This window comes from Pithys albifrons, chromosome 17 (genome assembly GCF_047495875.1).
Source record: "Pithys albifrons albifrons isolate INPA30051 chromosome 17, PitAlb_v1, whole genome shotgun sequence".
Classification (NCBI taxonomy): domain Eukaryota; kingdom Metazoa; phylum Chordata; class Aves; order Passeriformes; family Thamnophilidae; genus Pithys; species Pithys albifrons.
Genome location: NC_092474.1, coordinates 5,299,463 through 5,315,606, shown reverse-complemented (window position 1 = coordinate 5,315,606; position 16,144 = coordinate 5,299,463). Strand labels below are relative to the sequence as shown.

The window sequence follows — 16,144 nt, the reverse complement described above, 5'->3', positions numbered from 1 at the left end:
TTCTCTTCTGCCTCAACCCCACCACCCATTTCTTCACCTTCTAACGTGGTACAGCTACACAAGACTGTCCAAGGAGGACAGGGCTCAAAGGAACAGGAATAAAAATGTTTGAGAGCTCCTTTCTTTGAGCCTCACCCCTTGCACAGGAGGCATAACCCATCAAGCCCAAGACCCTGGAGAGGGCACTTGGTGGTGAGAATGGTTTTGAGGAACACTAAGCATCTGCCCCAAAGCCCAGTGCTGTAAAGCCACCACCAGCTGGTGCTTGTTTCTGCTTCAAACACATCAACCTCAGCCTTCACCCACTCGCACAGCAGACTGTGCTAGTGCTGGGTTTCCTACGGCTTAGGGAAAGAAGCAGATGGAAAAAGGAAAACCAGGAAAACTGCACTGCCTGGGAGCGCAGGGTAGGCGATTTTTTTCTTTTTTGGAATTGGGCACCTGGATTTCTGCAGCTCCCAGTGAAATCGCAGGCCTCGCAATTCAAAATAATTAGCGACTGGTAGTTTTCCTTTTATGCAAAATCATCCTTTTTATCCAACACCTAAATGAAAATGAATATGCTTGATTATCTACCAAAGGGCCCAATTTCCGAGCACCGCTCCGATGCACACAGCAAAATTCATGTCTCCTCGGGCTGCTAATACAGGCAAAGGCTGACAAATGAGCGGTCAAGGCAGAGATCCAGAGCCAGGGATGCCAGCCTGACCTTTGCTAATGCTATTTACAGCATCCAATATCCACAAATCAGCCATGGCTGCATCCACATCCTTTATGTTCCAGCCTGAGGGGGCTCAGGGACAGCCAGGAGAGCTCATAGCTGGCTGTCAGTATTGGAGCACCATGGATGTCCCCCTCCATTCATGCAGCCCACCCCACACCAAACCTCATCCTCTGAGGCAGTTTTGACCATGTTTGCTCCTGTGAGAGAGGATGAAACAAATATATAACAGAAGGGAGTCTAAAGCATCTCCTGAACACTTCGAATCTAAGGCTGATGACAGAAAACCCCCCGGGCAGGTTCTTCAGAAGACATCAGTGCTCATCAACAAAGGCTGAGCCCTCTGTGGTCACTCTCTTACAGGGCTCCATCTATCCCACTCCCATGGCCTCCACCCCAGGGGTAATGCCCAGGAGAATCCCCCACCTGGCTCCTCCCAAACTCCCCATCCCTGGCCAGGATGACATGATACGACCACACGTTTGTACTTCCATCATTTCCAGACTCACCCTGTTCTCGTCGTAGATGATCTGCACCAAGCTGCGATGTTTGGACTCGATAGGAGGCGGAGAGATGGGTTTTTCAGGCTCTGGTGGTTTGGCTGCTTCTTCCTCCAACTGTTGCTGTGGAAAGGAGAGGGGGGAGGAGGAGGGTGAGTCACAGCAAGAAGCAGAGCTGTCCTCGTCCACACGAGACTCTTTGTGATACCGCGACCGAGGCAGAAACCGCCATGGCAAGAGACTTCCTGCAAGACACGGGCAGGGTCAGGCTGCGGAGGGATGGGGAGAGGGAGGAGAGCTGCACAGCATCCCCCGCCACGCAAGCAAAGCACCAGCCTGCCCCAGGCACCAGCCATGTGCTGGTGAGTCGGTGTGTTTTAGGCATGAAGGTTGAGGGCCTGCCTCCAAGGAGCCTCCTGGAGCTGAAAATAATGATTTCACTGGAAACCCCTAAATGAAACAGCAGCTCCAGCCCAGCTCCCTGCTGCTACCTGCCTCCAGAGCTGCATGCAGGAACTGGTGGAAGAGCCAGGAGTGACCAGCAAGGCTGCTCTCCACCTTCAGCTTCCCTTCCAATGGAGTACTTGGAGGAGATGCCTCAGGATGACTGTTCTGAACTAAATGACTGTGCACCAGCCACTCCTGCACTTTAGAATATCACCGTGATCAGCAGGTAAACCTGACTTTCCACCTGCACCTCCACCTCTCCCAACACTGTCATGCAGGAGGAGACATCCTTCCTGTAAGTTTGAGGAACTGCTCAGCTGAAAGAGGAAATCACAGATTCCTCCAGGCTCCTCCTGGGGCCAGCCTGTGAGGAGGGAGAGCACAGCCCTGCACAGCAGCTGTGGGGCAGCACAGGCACAGGAGAGGGAGCAGCTGTCAAAAAATGCTGAGGATTTTTTCACTGCTTAGCTGTGAATCTCCAAATGTTTGTACTTTTTTCCTCCAGCTAAAGCATCCTCAGTTGAAGCATGGGGAAAATCAAGCAAGTCTTGCACTAGGAAGAAAATGCACCTGGGACTTGGCTTGCACCAAGGGCAAGTGTACCACTGACCTACCAGAGCCAGCAGTGGCTGGTGGTCTGAGAAGAAGGTGGGCAACTATTTCTCCTCCAGATCATCTCTGCTGCCACTGACAACACCTTTAGCACACTAGAGCAGTAGGATGCAGCCCAAAAAAACACTTAAGCCCTCAGACAGGTCTAATGTCTTGGCTGAGGAAACTCACACTCCTTAAATCAGATGTGTTTCAATGGATGAAGGACCCCATGCTGTAAATTCCACCTTCCCACAAGTGGACACCTTTTCCCATAGAGGGAAAAGCAGAAGCATAGACACCAAAGGATGAGCCACCAAAACAGATCAGGACACATTTTCTACTTCATTTGGAGAAAATACTTGTGTTAGAAAAAAAACAATGAAAAAAAAGTCAAAGCATTCAAAACTTGGCTATCTTGTTATGGAAACCCACAAAAATCCTGCCAAGTGGTTGGGGGTGTGGTAAGGGATTTCAGACAGGAGGGTTTGATGGCCTATCAGGAAACGAAATTTTGCCACTAAGTGGAGGCTCATTAAAAGCAGCTCATTAGAAGAAAAAATACAAATCTAATTATAGCTGAAATACAGTAGAGAATTAAACTCTTACTCTCTGTGGCATAGTGATGTACAATTATTAAAGGGCCAGATGCTGGAGGTGAGGATGTGAGGAGGGGTTGAAGGCAGCACACCTGACTGTAGGAGGCTCAGCCAGCAACAGCTACCCCTGGGAGCCACAGGAAATGGCAAAGCAAAATAGGTCAGGGTTCCCAGACAGGGACAAAATAGATTTCTTAAAGGTCTGTCACAAAAGGCAGGCTAGGACTGTGACCTTTACAGGGAGAGAAGCGGGATCAGAGATGAGTCTTGACAGCTCCACACTCTCTCCCTCCTCACTTCCAGAAGTGGCTGCCCAAGAGCCCCCTCCTCTCCCCAAATGAAGACAGTGCAGCAGTGTTGAAGGGGTGCAAGATGCCACCATTAGCCACAACCCTGGCTCCTACAGCACCCACAGGACAACCCATTTCCAAGCAGAGAAGGTGCCCTCTCCAGGTAAGAGTCCCTTCAGCTGCACCATGTGCTGCAGAGGGGCCACTGGAGCCAGCAGTGCTGGCAGGAAGGTGGGTGGCATTTCAGGAAGACCCCCAACCCCTCTCCTACCAGCTCCTGTGCTGGAGGTACCGGCCTGATGAAGCCAAGATTGTTCCACATGCACCCAGTTGCCATCACCTGAGTACTGGGATGATTCACCTGCCCAGGAAAAGGAGAGGCTTCCAGACACAGGGCATTTCTGAAAACCAATTTCAAAGAGGCAAGGGGAAAACAGAGGAAACCCAGAAGCAAGATGGAAGGGGAAACCCTGGAGCTCTTCCACCCAGCCGGCTCCACCTCCATCACCAGGTGGGAGTGTTGTACTCCCGGAGAGCCCTTTGCTGAGCTCAGCGCCCAGGGAGGCTCCGGCGCCACTGCAGAGAACAGCCCAGCAGTTTATTTCTCCTTCAGATCCTCGGTACTGCTGCCAGGAATAAATGCATAAGGATTATCCTTCCCTGTCAGGAAGAGGGGGAGAGAGGACTCAGCGAGAGATTTAAGCGCATATGGTGCATGAATGAGCGGGGGATGGCTGACAGAGGTGGCCTCCTGCCAGGGGTGTTCAGGGTTTGGGGAAGGTTTCTCAGCTTGCTGAAGACATTTGCTTCTTGCAAAGTCCAGGCAGAGCCTTTCCTGCCATTACTGGAACAAGCAAAAAGAGAGAGATAGCGGATTGGGGTTGGTTGGGATTTGTTTTGCACAGCCTTTCCATATGAATGTATTTAATTACCCTGAGAAGGCCTCCAAAAGACAGAGGGGAAAAGCATTAGGTTATTCCTGCTGCATACAATTTCTCCCCTGCTCCACCACCATTCCTGCAGGAGTGGTATCTGTTCCAGGCTGATTGCTTTCCCTTGCTCGTCCTCCTGCACTGACAGCTCAGGCGCACAGATGGACAAAACGTTCCTGGAGCACCTCAGAGAGGACCCCCTGCTCCAAAAACGCTTCTTCCCAGATGTGCCAGCTCTGTTGGAGGACCAGGATGGGGAAGGCTCCAGCCAGAGGGGAAAGGAGGCCATATTGGAGGGGTCATATTTGCTACCACATGACTTTTTCACCATGTGCCAAAAAAGAAAAAAATAACATAAAAAAGGAGGGGAGAGGATACTTTTACTGTCAACAGCCCCCAGCCCCTTTCATCTTCCTTCCCATTTAACAGAGCATTTTTGTGGAGATGAAGAATCATGGAATTTGTTCATAGGGAAGAAATAAAGCAACCAAGAGGCCAACAAAAAACTCAAAACGTTTCCTTACAGAAGGGCCAGCCTGATTTTAACAGCAAGGAGCATATGCTGATTCCAGCAGCAGCAGCTCCTCAGCATCCCTGGAAAGTCAGGCAGTGGATCATCGGAGTTCACGGTCCTTGCCCCTCCCATGAAAGGGACTGCACTGCCATGCTGGGCATGTATCCCACTCGGGAAGCCCTTCCCCACAGTAGGAAATAATCATGGTTTGTGCCTCCTTCCTCCAATGTGAGTTAAAAACATGGACCAGCAGCCGGACTGCCAGATGGAAAAGGACACCAACATTTTGCCTGAGCCTTCTAAGAGGGAGAGGGGAAGGGCTGCCTTCAACAAGCTCCCACCAAAACCAGCAAGAGGAACCTCTGTGGTTTCCATCACTGCAGATGTTCCTTTGGGCTCTACAACTGGTACACAGGGCTGCTTCCTCGCACCCCCAGCACAGCTGCTTCTGAACACTCTTGGCTCCCTCATCCTAATCACTCTGATACCTCTGCAGATATAAAGCAACACACATGACGAAAAGGGTCCTTTGCATTAATTAAAACATAATGTTTGAAAGCAAAACCAAAACATCCTATTTTGTCTTGCAGGACAGAAAGGAATAGGGTTTGGTATGGGAAAATACAGAACTGTTGGGAAAGGTCCACTGCATGTTCATCCTCAAGGAGCTTCACCCAACAGCCCAAGCAGAGATTTTGCTCCATTCCCAAATTCCTACTGCACACCCATTGGGAAAGGTGGTTCCTCTCAGCCAGACTGATATTAGCAGCCATCAGGGCATTCAGAAAGCGGCCCCAAGCAAAGAAAATAAAACAACTAGAAAGAGAGAGGCAAAGAAGTGAGTTAAGAAGTGAAGGCCTTTAATTCTGGGGTTTTTTTTCACAGATGTCCCCAAAGGTTTTGTCATATTAATCTCTTAATGGGTTTATGGTAATTGTATACAGGCCAACACTGAGCTGCCCACCCTGCTGGAAAGTGTTCCTGTGCAGGGGTAAAGCAGCAACCAGAAAGATCAGGTTCAAATCCCTGGCTCAGGCACAGCTTGGACTGGAGCTGGACCAGATGCTGTTCATGGCTGCAGAGCTGTAAAGCCCTGAAGATGGGGACTGGGTGCACAGGAAAGGCCAATCATTAGGATGTCTCAGCAATGGTTTAAAGAGCCCAGTCCTGAATACTGGCAACAGCAGCACTGAGGAGAGACAATTGCTGAAAAGTAAAAAGAAAAGACTTGTGCTATGCTGGGCTGTTCAGACAACTTGGGCAACCCAGGCTGTGCTTCCGGCTCTGCCGCTGACCACTTGCATGTTCATGAGCAAGTCACCAAGGGCACATTTTTCTCCCTTTAAGGTCCTCTGACATGCAAAGAGACCACAAGCTGGGCTTCCAAAGCTCCCTTCCCTCATCTCACAACTACCAGCTCCAGAATTCTGGCACAGCAGCAACCACACATGTCACAACAGTGAGCAGGGACACAGATGATCCTGGTGGATCCTCTGTAGACGTGCATGGGCAAGGCCAGGGCATAAGGTGGCACACAAAAGCAAGAATGTGTGCTTCTCTCCAGACTACAGCCTCTTACCTGCTTCTTCTTCAGCTTGGAGATCTGCTGCTCCACCATGGTGATCTCGCGGTCCACGCGGTCCATGTTCTGGATGAGCTCCTCCTTGGACAGCCGGGCAGGCAGCAGGTCCAGCTCAGCGTCAGCATGAGCAGGGCTCACAGGTGACACGGGCTCCAGTTTGCCAGGCAGGCCACGATCCTGGGGAACACAAAACAACCAGGTCATCTCTCTCCCAGGAGACTCTGGATTCTTCTCTCATCCTCCCACAGCTCCCTGGCCCATTCTCAGCCTTCTGAGATACACAAAACCTTCAAAAAACCCTGCTAGACTAAGGAGTACCAGCTGTCAGATCACATCACTGCAGCACTCCACAACCTCCAGTGTCTCTAAAGAGCACCGGGTTACTCTCCCAGGGATGTGACACCAGCTCTTCCTCCTGCCAAAGACTCAGAGGCTCCCACCACCTTAAGTGCTACCTGCATTCCTACAGGATCAATAAAAACCCCTTCATATTCAAGAGCTCCCAACAACACTGTCCCTCAAAGAGCTCAGGGCTACATCTTCTCTGCAAAAATGAGGCATCACAGACACATCCTCCTCGGACACAGCCACAGCTGTGCTGGAGAGAAGAGCAGCATTAACCAGAGAGAAGGAGAAGGGGGTATGAGGGCAGTCCCTGGGATGAAAGAGGACTCCTTCATGGAAGCCTTCTTCCATCTCTTGTTAAACTCTGGGTGTGCTCTGATTGTTGAATGTTAAATGCATCCATCCACAAATGGAGAAAAAGGGCAGAGACAAGTCAAGATAAAAATAGACCAAACTGTCAGTGTTTTGCAAATTCCACGGGAAGAAGCTCTCAGGTCAACAAGACCCTACAAGTCAGAGACCAGAGAGATCAGCAAAACCACTGTGGCCATGACAGGGAGCAGCTCTACTGGCCATGGGCAGGAGGCAGACACAAAACACACTGAAACATTCAGCTTTGCCTCCAGCAATGCAACAACTTTGCTGAGCCCAACAAGCACCCCAGAGCATCCTGGAGCCACACCACCTCTCCTACTTGCCTCCCTTCACCTTGCCAGCCCCAAGCAAAGGAGCCTGTCTCTTGCCAATGCAAGCTGCATGCCTGGATGAGTCTGCCCACCATGGATGAATGCACCTGGGAGAAAGAAGCTGTTCAACAGCCACTGGACACGCAGATGGGGATCACAGCACACCACCAGCCTACCCTGACCCGAGATGCTCCTCTCTGGCAGCCACCCAACACCTTAATTAAAAGTTTATCTATTCATTTGCTTAGCAAGCGGATAGATTTCTTTTTCCTGAGGAGGAGGAAGAGGAGCAGTGGCTCTGTAACCATAAACCGCTGTCAGGCTGGGCAGCCAGCATGTTGCAGCTGCTGTGGAGAGGAGGGGAGGGATGGGGGCAGATGAACAAGGGAAGAAGTTCACACAACTTTGCTACCTTCATTACAGCAGCCCTGTACAAAGCCAACATTGTTCTGCACCAAATGGTGCTGAGCATCCTCTCCTCTGTGCTGACACAGCCACTGGCAAGTGCCCAGGGCTGACCCTCTGCCCAGGCTGGTTCTCCTGCAGGACAAGGGTGCCACAAAGGAGCTTGGATGGTGGCTTGTGGACTCCTCTGTGCTCCCCCATCTAACAAGGCACATGGATGATGGTCCTGGGTTGTTCACTGGCCATGCTGCAGCTCATGCCAAGTGTGGTGAGCGTGCAGATGCCACCTTAGCACTGTTCAGCATCTCAGCAGCATGTGCTTACCACAAAGCAGAACCAGGTCGGGTGGCCTCCACCCTGCTCCTGTCCTGATGGGCATGAAGCACAGTGAGTTGTCTCCTGGGAGGCTGCACCCACAGCCGAGTAGAGCCACAGAGATGTGGCTTCAAAAGCAGTCCCTGTCTGGTGGGGCTGTGCTGAGATGGGCTCTGCTCTGTTCCACTCCAGAAGGGATGGGCAACGTCATCCAAGGCACAGCTGGAACAAGGAGGGGCAAAAAGGATGGTTCCCAACAAAGTGGCCATGTCCCAGGACACCATCATCCTTCACTGGCCCCTTCCTCCTCCTCTCCCTGGCTAAACTCTGCTCTAGCTGGAGAAGACATCAAAACATCAAGAAGGGAACCACTGCTGGGTACAGCCTCGAGGCACGAACACCCTTCTCACTGCTGCCATCAAGGGACAGAAGGCAAAGGAGCACCCCAAAACGCCTTTCTCACTATCCTGCCTGGGGCTCATCCAGCCCCATGAGCATAAAGGAACTGGAAAGCTAAGCTGATTGTATCCAGCATCCATTCAGAAGAGAAACTAGAAGAAGAATGTCAAAGCTTTCTGGAGAATCTCAAAGAGCAGATCCCATCCTGTTTTACTTTCCCAGCATTAGACATCAAGAATGGTCAGGCTGGTGCAGTGGGAATGCTTTGTGTTCTCCACAACTGGGTTTTTTTGTGGTTTTGGGGTTTTTTCCAAGTCAAGAGGAGAAGGACAACCACAAAAGATAAATTAGGTGTTCATAAAATCTTGTTCAGATTAAGGCACAGGAAGGGGAAGTGGCAGTGGATCGTAGGTGGGTAGGTTTTTCTAAAGTAAAGCAAGTCACCTGCCAAAGACATGGGACAGAAAGACTCCTCTCTGTTCACGTGAAACAAATGATACTCTCAAACGTCTGCCAATATGCAAGACAGGGCATCTTAAAACTTCTACTTGCCACAAAATCCCTTGGAAACCTGGTTCCTGATACGTTTTTATCTTTTTACCTTAAAGAATATGAAGCAAAAGAGTAGCAAAGCTAAGTAAGGGAAATAGATGCAAGTCACAGCAGAAACATCATCATCATCATCTGGTATTAGGAGATGATTATAACAACAGAGAGGGGCACTGTCCCCGGACCTCACGTAACTGGGTACTGTCAAGTCACAAGCACCTCTCTAAATCAAAGGAATGACAGGCAGCAAGAGGAAGGAAAAAACAAAACCGAAGACAAAAAAGAACCTTCCCCATGCAATGAGGTCCAAAAAGCAGAGCTCCTGGATTTATGCAAGGCACAAAGACACTCTTCTTCCAAATCACAAAAATGGGTTGAAAAGAGGTCTGCAAAAACCAGAGTCCACCCAGAGCCTGGGGTAGATCCCAATTGTCACAGATATTTCAACTAGTGCTCTGTTCCCTACTGCTCTCAAGAAATGACTCAAAAATATATTCCCCTACTCCAGACAGTGTCATTCCCAGGCTCTGAACAAGTGCAGTGTGAAACGTGAAATTCTTCTTATTAACGTGAAGTCACAGACTTCCAAACCAGCAAGAGCCGGGAGAGCTGGAATAAATCTGCTGGAGGGAAGAAAACAATTACCGCATTACTCAAGTTGATATTTTCTCAGTAATTATACTGTTTCCATGTGATTTGTTTTTACACATGGCTAACAGCTACTGCAGCTCCTGTTTATCCCTGGCCTTGTTTTGTGATTTATATGATAACAAGGGTGGGTGTGTGGGGGGCAGAGGCTGCATAAACCTCCCCGCAGCAAGAGGAGGTGCTGGCACTGAAAAAAACAATTATCACTGAGGAGGCTGTCAAAGAGCAAGGCCAGGCTTTGGGGTGGGTTTCTCCTACACACTTAAGGATAAAAATTCCCAACACAGATAACAGAGCAAGCCTACTACATGCTATTAAGTAATGACTGTAAAAACATGGGAGAAAGAGGGGTAAGGAAAAGGATAAGACTATTGCCCATTGATGCCTTGGAAGATTTGATGTCCTTGTCTTCAGACACACCAGCAACTGCATCCACAAGAAAAAATACAGTGGGAACCCAACCCTGGTCCCGGGGACACAATGCCCCAGAGACCACTGCCACCTGCTTATGTTGCATTACTGACCCACCTCATGATATGACCAGGGAGCTCATGGGGGTTGCTGGGGTGGAGAAGAGCAACTGTGCCATGTTTCAGCTCATCACCTACAGCTGGATGCAGCCCAGCCTCTGTGAAGGGTCATTTTTCTCGGCTGCTTCCCACCCTCAGGAGATGGCAGATCAGTATCTCTGCTCCATCCACATTTAACTCTTGCTGTAAAATGCATTTTGACCTTGCTGATCCCTGGACTGCACAGCTGTCTCTTCAAAGCTCCACAGGCAAGCTTCCAAGACTCCACACCCCATCAGAGCCACTTGCTCAGGATGACCCTCAGGAGCTCCCACACGGCACGTGGTGTTTGCCCTACATATCGTCTTCAGTAAGTCCGGGTCTCTCCCTGCCTTTCTAATCCACATCATTAGCACTGTTCCCCCAAGCCCAGGACAGAGATTTAGGGATGCCAACATCATCTCTTCCACAGTCTGTTCACTTTCTAATTATCAGCCGGCAGCAGCGTTTCCTGCTGGAGCACCAAGAGGGATTAAGAGGTGTTATCTCCAACTTCTGCCCACTCGCACATCTCAAGTCCTCACGGGCTGGAGGAGATTGCCAAAGCAGGCAGGACAGGCTGGGGCTGTGCAATTTGTCCTCAAGTCAGTTCCCAAAAAACCCCATATGAATCTGTGATCAGTGGGCCTCCCTGTGAGGGGAACACCTCTGTCACCAGAGCCTCTCACAGCAGCACTGAGCCAGTGAACATCCCAGTATTCCACCAACACACACCCCTCCCAAACTCCCATCCGTGTGAGACTGTGCCACATGGCAGAGCCAGCAGCTCATCCTCCCTGTTTAGGTGCCCATGGACGGGCAGCATCACACTCAGAGCAAACACTGAGCCCCAGGGCTTTCCCACACTCCCTGAGAAGAGAACTGAACAGGAAAGTCAACACCCCACACTTCCATCCATCAGGTTCTAAGGCAAAAACACACATAGAAAACTTTCAAATCGGCCAAATACAAACCAAAGGTTTTTTTTTTTAACTGGAAAAGTGTTCAACACATTTTGACACATCAGCAGCCTCAGGACGACATCACCGACAGGTGGAAAACTTTAGAGGGGCTGAAAAATAACATGCCACTTCTCTGGGGAAATGCACAGGTAGGAAGTAGGGAGCCCAAGCAATGAAAAGTACATCGAGTTACTGCAACTCTTTTGTTCATGGCCATCTGCTGTGCTAATGGCTCTTTCAGCAGCCCAGCACTTCAAACGAGATTTTAATTCTTAAACACTGCTGAACTCTCACTGGGCTGCATCCCCATGTGCTCCAAGGGCTGCCCAAGTGGGATGTAGATGTCTGTCTGCTCTGGGAAGCACCTGTGGCACGTTCACCAGCTATGAGAACATGGGCAATCCTGTGCAAGGCCAACCACTGCTCCTGAGGGATGCCAGGTGTGAGACCAAGGCATAACCCACCTCCTGCCTCCATCCTCATGGCATGTGCAGGCAGTGAGGGACGAGAAAACAGGGATCACTTTCACTGGATACAGCCCAGTACGTGCTCTCATGGGAATTCATGAAGCTGGAGACCAAAGCTGTCTGAAGACAAAGCTGGGGTTTTTTATACTTAATTCCTTTTTTAAAAATAAATCTGACTTTACGAGAAGGCCCACGAAATTCCTTTCCTCTGTAATCCTGCTGAATTCCATGCAGACAGAGCAAAAAACCATCCCAACAATTTCTAAGCTTGCACGAAAGTAGGTCAAAAAACTTCCCCAATGTTTCAACAGCTTGAAGCAATTTAATTGCAAAACCAGGACCAAATGCTGACCCTCCCTCCCCATCCCCCCTGCCAGATTTACGAGGGTGGTAAAACCTTGCCAGCGAGTGCCTCAGTTCAGTGCACTAACCAAGGCCTTGTAACTGGTCTCGCAAAACTTGCTTGGGCTCAAAAGAGCCATTCCATGGTGTTACACTGCACAGATGCTGCCTCTGGATCTCAGGATTGCAGAATTCTACTGAAGCACCGTCAGACACAGCTTATGGACTCAGAGGCAGCCTAGAATAACGGGTCAGATCTGGAAAACCTTTTACTCGGGCAAACTCCCACTGAAGCCGAAGGCATTACACCGACAAATGGATGCTGTGCCTTTCATTCCCGTCCTGCGTTTCCCCATTAGTGGGTAATAATTGCATTGAATGCAAACATTCCCCACTGACTTGCAGGAGTGATGAATTCTCACCTACCCATCTACTCATTATAATAAGGAGCTAATTGCTCCACCTCTCATTAAGAATCCCTGAACACTGCCTATTCTGCATCCCCGGATTTGCAGTTGACCCCAAGTTTGTTCAAACAGTAACTGTCTGGACTGAAATTTTCCATGCTGAACATCATCTTCAGGCATTTTTATGCCTTTTTTCTTTTTTTTTTCCTAAACAGTGAATTTCAGCCAAAGCAACTCTGCCGCTTCCAAGAACAAGTTTACAGGAAAATATGCCTTTCTGCAACATTCAGAGAGATTCTGGGAACCTTTCCTTTGAGCATCTTCAGCACAGTTAGTACATCTGGTAAGACTCTCTGCCAGCGAGTTGCATTTGTTAGTGCTGAAAAAGTGTCCAAGTCAAAAGAAAAAATACTAATAAAAATCTCATCTTGGTGCTTTTCTAGGGAAAGAGTTGGAACTGAGCAAGCAGGGAGAGCGGGGTCCTGCTCCTGGGAAGCTCCAAGACAGGTAACACACTCTGCCCATACTTCTGCAAAGGAAGGGAAAGGGCTGAGCTGGAAGGACCATACAGGCATGTGTGGAGCACTCCAGGCCAACAGTGAGTGACCTAAAAGAGCTGTGAATAAATGCAGGAGTCATGGTTTGGACAGCAGGTAAAGTCTGAGACCACAAACCAGATGATGAGGATGGACTAAAGCAGCCAGCGACCCCCTCAGCAAGGGAAGGAGTCTGTCCCAGGCACTGAAGAGAGGGCCAGGTAACTCAAAGAGGTCGTGTCCTGCTGCTTCCAGCAAAAAAAGGGGAGGACAACTTAAGGTTGTCAGAGTAGGAGGCAGAGCACCAAGTTCTTCCATTCCTCCACTGGAAACTTTAATGTTCTTTCAATAATTTTTTCACCCAGCAGCCACCGAGAGCATCACTCCACCAGTGCTGATGTTGCACTCAACGATGTCCTGCCAAGAGTATCACTGTCCCTTAGCACAGCACCTCAGCCCTAAATCCCCACCTTCCCTTCATGAACTCAAACCCATGTGTTTAAACCACTGGAGCTTCTGCTAACCTGGAAGAGGCACAGACACTGGAGCCCCAGCTCCCCACAGCCTCCCCTCTGCCCACCCCAGAGCAGTCTCTGCCAGGCATGTCCTGCCCACAGCCTTTTGTGCTGCAGCAGGGACCAGGCTCACCCACAGCTGGAGCCAGGAGACAAGCACTGATGTCTTGGTTTGAGAAGCAAAACCACTTCTGTGGGAACAGTGCTGGCTTACGGCAATGGAAAACCACCATGAAACTACAGTGCTGGGGAGGCAAAGGTTTGCATGAAAAAGGTACCAGGCACGTAACCAGTCGGCTCAAGAGCGCATCAAAATCCTGCACCAAGATACTCAAAACCACAGCCTGGGTGACTAAGACCTCCCTTGGGTTTATGAAGGCTGAGAGGAGGGGGCTGCCCCCAGCTCACTTAAACACCTGGGAAGCGCATGAACAACACATGGGGGAGGCAGCAGGCAATGCGAGCATGCTTGTTTGGTGTCTCTTAAAAAGGAGCAAACTGTGAAAAAAGCCTCTGATTACATGAAATGCCAAAGCAGGGAGGCAAATTTCTAACTGCCCGATTTGGTGCCCGGCCAGGCAGCAGGGTGAGCACCCCTCGCTGGAGAACTGCATTTTAAAGGTAACAGGGAGTTCATGGCAGAGCCAGACGCTGCTTCTCCCAGCAAAGCCACAGGGCACCGGGGCTCAAACATCTCTCGCACTCCCAGGAGCTGCCCAACTTTGGGCAGCCTTCACAGGAACCTCTGCATAATCACCATGGATTTGGAAACATGGGACATGGTGACATGACCTCATTGAACTATCTCTCTCTCCTGTTTTTGCATTTCTCTCTGTGTCTGCTGCTCAGGGAGTTTCTTTAGGGACACCCCCAGGGAGGCAGAAGGGGTGCCCTGCCTGGGAGTGCAGGCACAATCCCCAAACCTCCTCCAGCATCCTGGAAAGCACCTTGTCACCCAACCCAACAAACCTCAGGGGAACAGAACATTCACTCTGTGCCTTTGAAAGCTTTAGCCTCCCAACATTTCATTTCAATTTTTTATTTTTGGCAATACTACCCATCTTCTTCCAACTGGCACATGCAGCAAAGCAAATTCCACATCTTTCCAGCACATCAACCAGGCAGGGATGTAGCATCAAGGTCTATGTTAATCCCAGCAGGCATCCTGACAGAGAATGCTGGAATGGTCCATGCCATATTCCAGCTGGCCCTCAAGCAGGTAGAAAGCCCTCCAGCCCTAGATGCCAAGTGAAAAGCATGCTGCAGTTTTGTAAACAAGGCTTCTGCAATAAACAAATCCTATTTAATACCAGTGAAATACTCCAGTGACCAGCACAAATGCCATCACACTGGTGGGACAGCAACTCCATCCACACTCCTCAGTCCTGCAGAAGTGGGAGTTGGGCAACTGCATCTGCTTGTATCTGCCCTCCCCTGAGCATCCTGTTTAAAATATGTATTTTCACAAGAACTGGAAAAGCTACATCAGCCAAAAAGCAAGCAGGCAACCAGTCAGTGGGATGAAAGCCATTGCAGTGTCATGTGTTGGAAACACAGCGCCAGATCCCAAGCCAGGCTCAGCACCATCACACCAATGCTGTCCAGGGGTGCTGGGGCACGTAAGGCCCTGGTGGGAGGGCTGGGAAAGGCAGTGCAGTGCTTCACTGCATCGACATGCCAGCAAACCTCTTCCTCTGCTGTCAGGAGTGACTGACAGGGTGCTCCCAGGTGGGTGCCTGCTCAGCTCAGGGCTGTTCCCCAGGAAGCTCCAGCTCATTCACTGGGTGATGCCAGGTGCATCCTCCAGAACACGGACAAATACGGGGGAGGGAAAATCCACCACAGCAGCTTTTCCAAAGCTCACTGATTTAAAAATAAAAAATTGAGGGGAAATGAAAAGACAAAAGCCCTTCTCAGCCTGGTGTTATCAAGCAGAGGAAATGAGACTTCTAAAGCTCCCATTCAGAGAGGAGTGGGGGAGAGAAATCCCACTCCAGACGCACTTGAACGAACAGCTTTTGAAATGGAAATGTTGCTCTTCAGAAATATTTAAATTTCCTCCTATTGCCAGGGAGGAGGCAGGAGGGCGAGGAGGAGCAGGGACTCCTCAGCCACGCACATCCCAGCGGGACACACATAAGGCAGCTCTCGGCAGCCCTGTGAAGCATGGATTTGTCTGGGAGTTAATCAAGATGGCACACATCATCAATTTTTGGAAGTTGGCTTGAAAGGGCATCAAATTTAGAGGGGAGAGAAGGGAATGACTGAAGACAGCTCTTTTTAACCACCACAAGTGAAATACACTTAACAGGAAACTCATGCTCCCTCCCTCCCTCCCTTCAAAACCATCACTGAAAATTATTTTTCCCCAAATCCTGGAGGCTGAGCTGTCTACTGAGGAGAAGACTGCCTGATGGAGAAAGGAAATGCAAACAAGACATGAAATGGTTTGAGTAGTGGCTGAGGTACATTGTGCGACCAACCCAAATTTTCTCTCTCATTCACCAAGCCAGGATCACCAACAACTCCCCTGGGGACTCCCAGCACACTGGGCACAGGATGACAGGTCCCAGCATCAAACCTCTGCTCACTGCCAGCAGCAACTCTTCCAACTGTGTCAGCCTAAAAAACTTAAGTACCTGCTCCCACTTCAATCCACCAACCTCAGCAATCCAGTGAGCTTCCCTTACCAGCTGCATGTCATCACTTCCTTGCTCCACTGTCTTCAGGGTCACCTAATGTACAGGTCCATTCTGGCTGTGCTCTCCAGTGTATGAAGCTGGACATCAAATACCTCTCACCTGTAGAAACCATGGGGGACACAACGGTAACAATGCTCCGCCT

The 16,144-nt window shown here is 49.9% G+C and overlaps 1 protein-coding gene across 14 annotated transcripts in view; it reads right to left on the bottom strand.

The window, feature by feature from the left end:
- NCOR2 (nuclear receptor corepressor 2) overlaps window positions 1-16,144 on the bottom strand; it is a 232,456-nt gene that overhangs the window by 112,264 nt on the left and 104,048 nt on the right. For all 14 annotated transcript variants that reach the window (XM_071571895.1, XM_071571904.1, XM_071571906.1 and 11 more), the window contains 2 exons: window positions 6,174-6,353; window positions 1,231-1,344 (listed from right to left, as the gene is read on the bottom strand). In XM_071571895.1, the coding sequence (XP_071427996.1) occupies window positions 1,231-1,344; window positions 6,174-6,353 (294 nt within the window). The remainder of the gene's footprint in view (window positions 1-1,230; window positions 1,345-6,173; window positions 6,354-16,144) is intronic.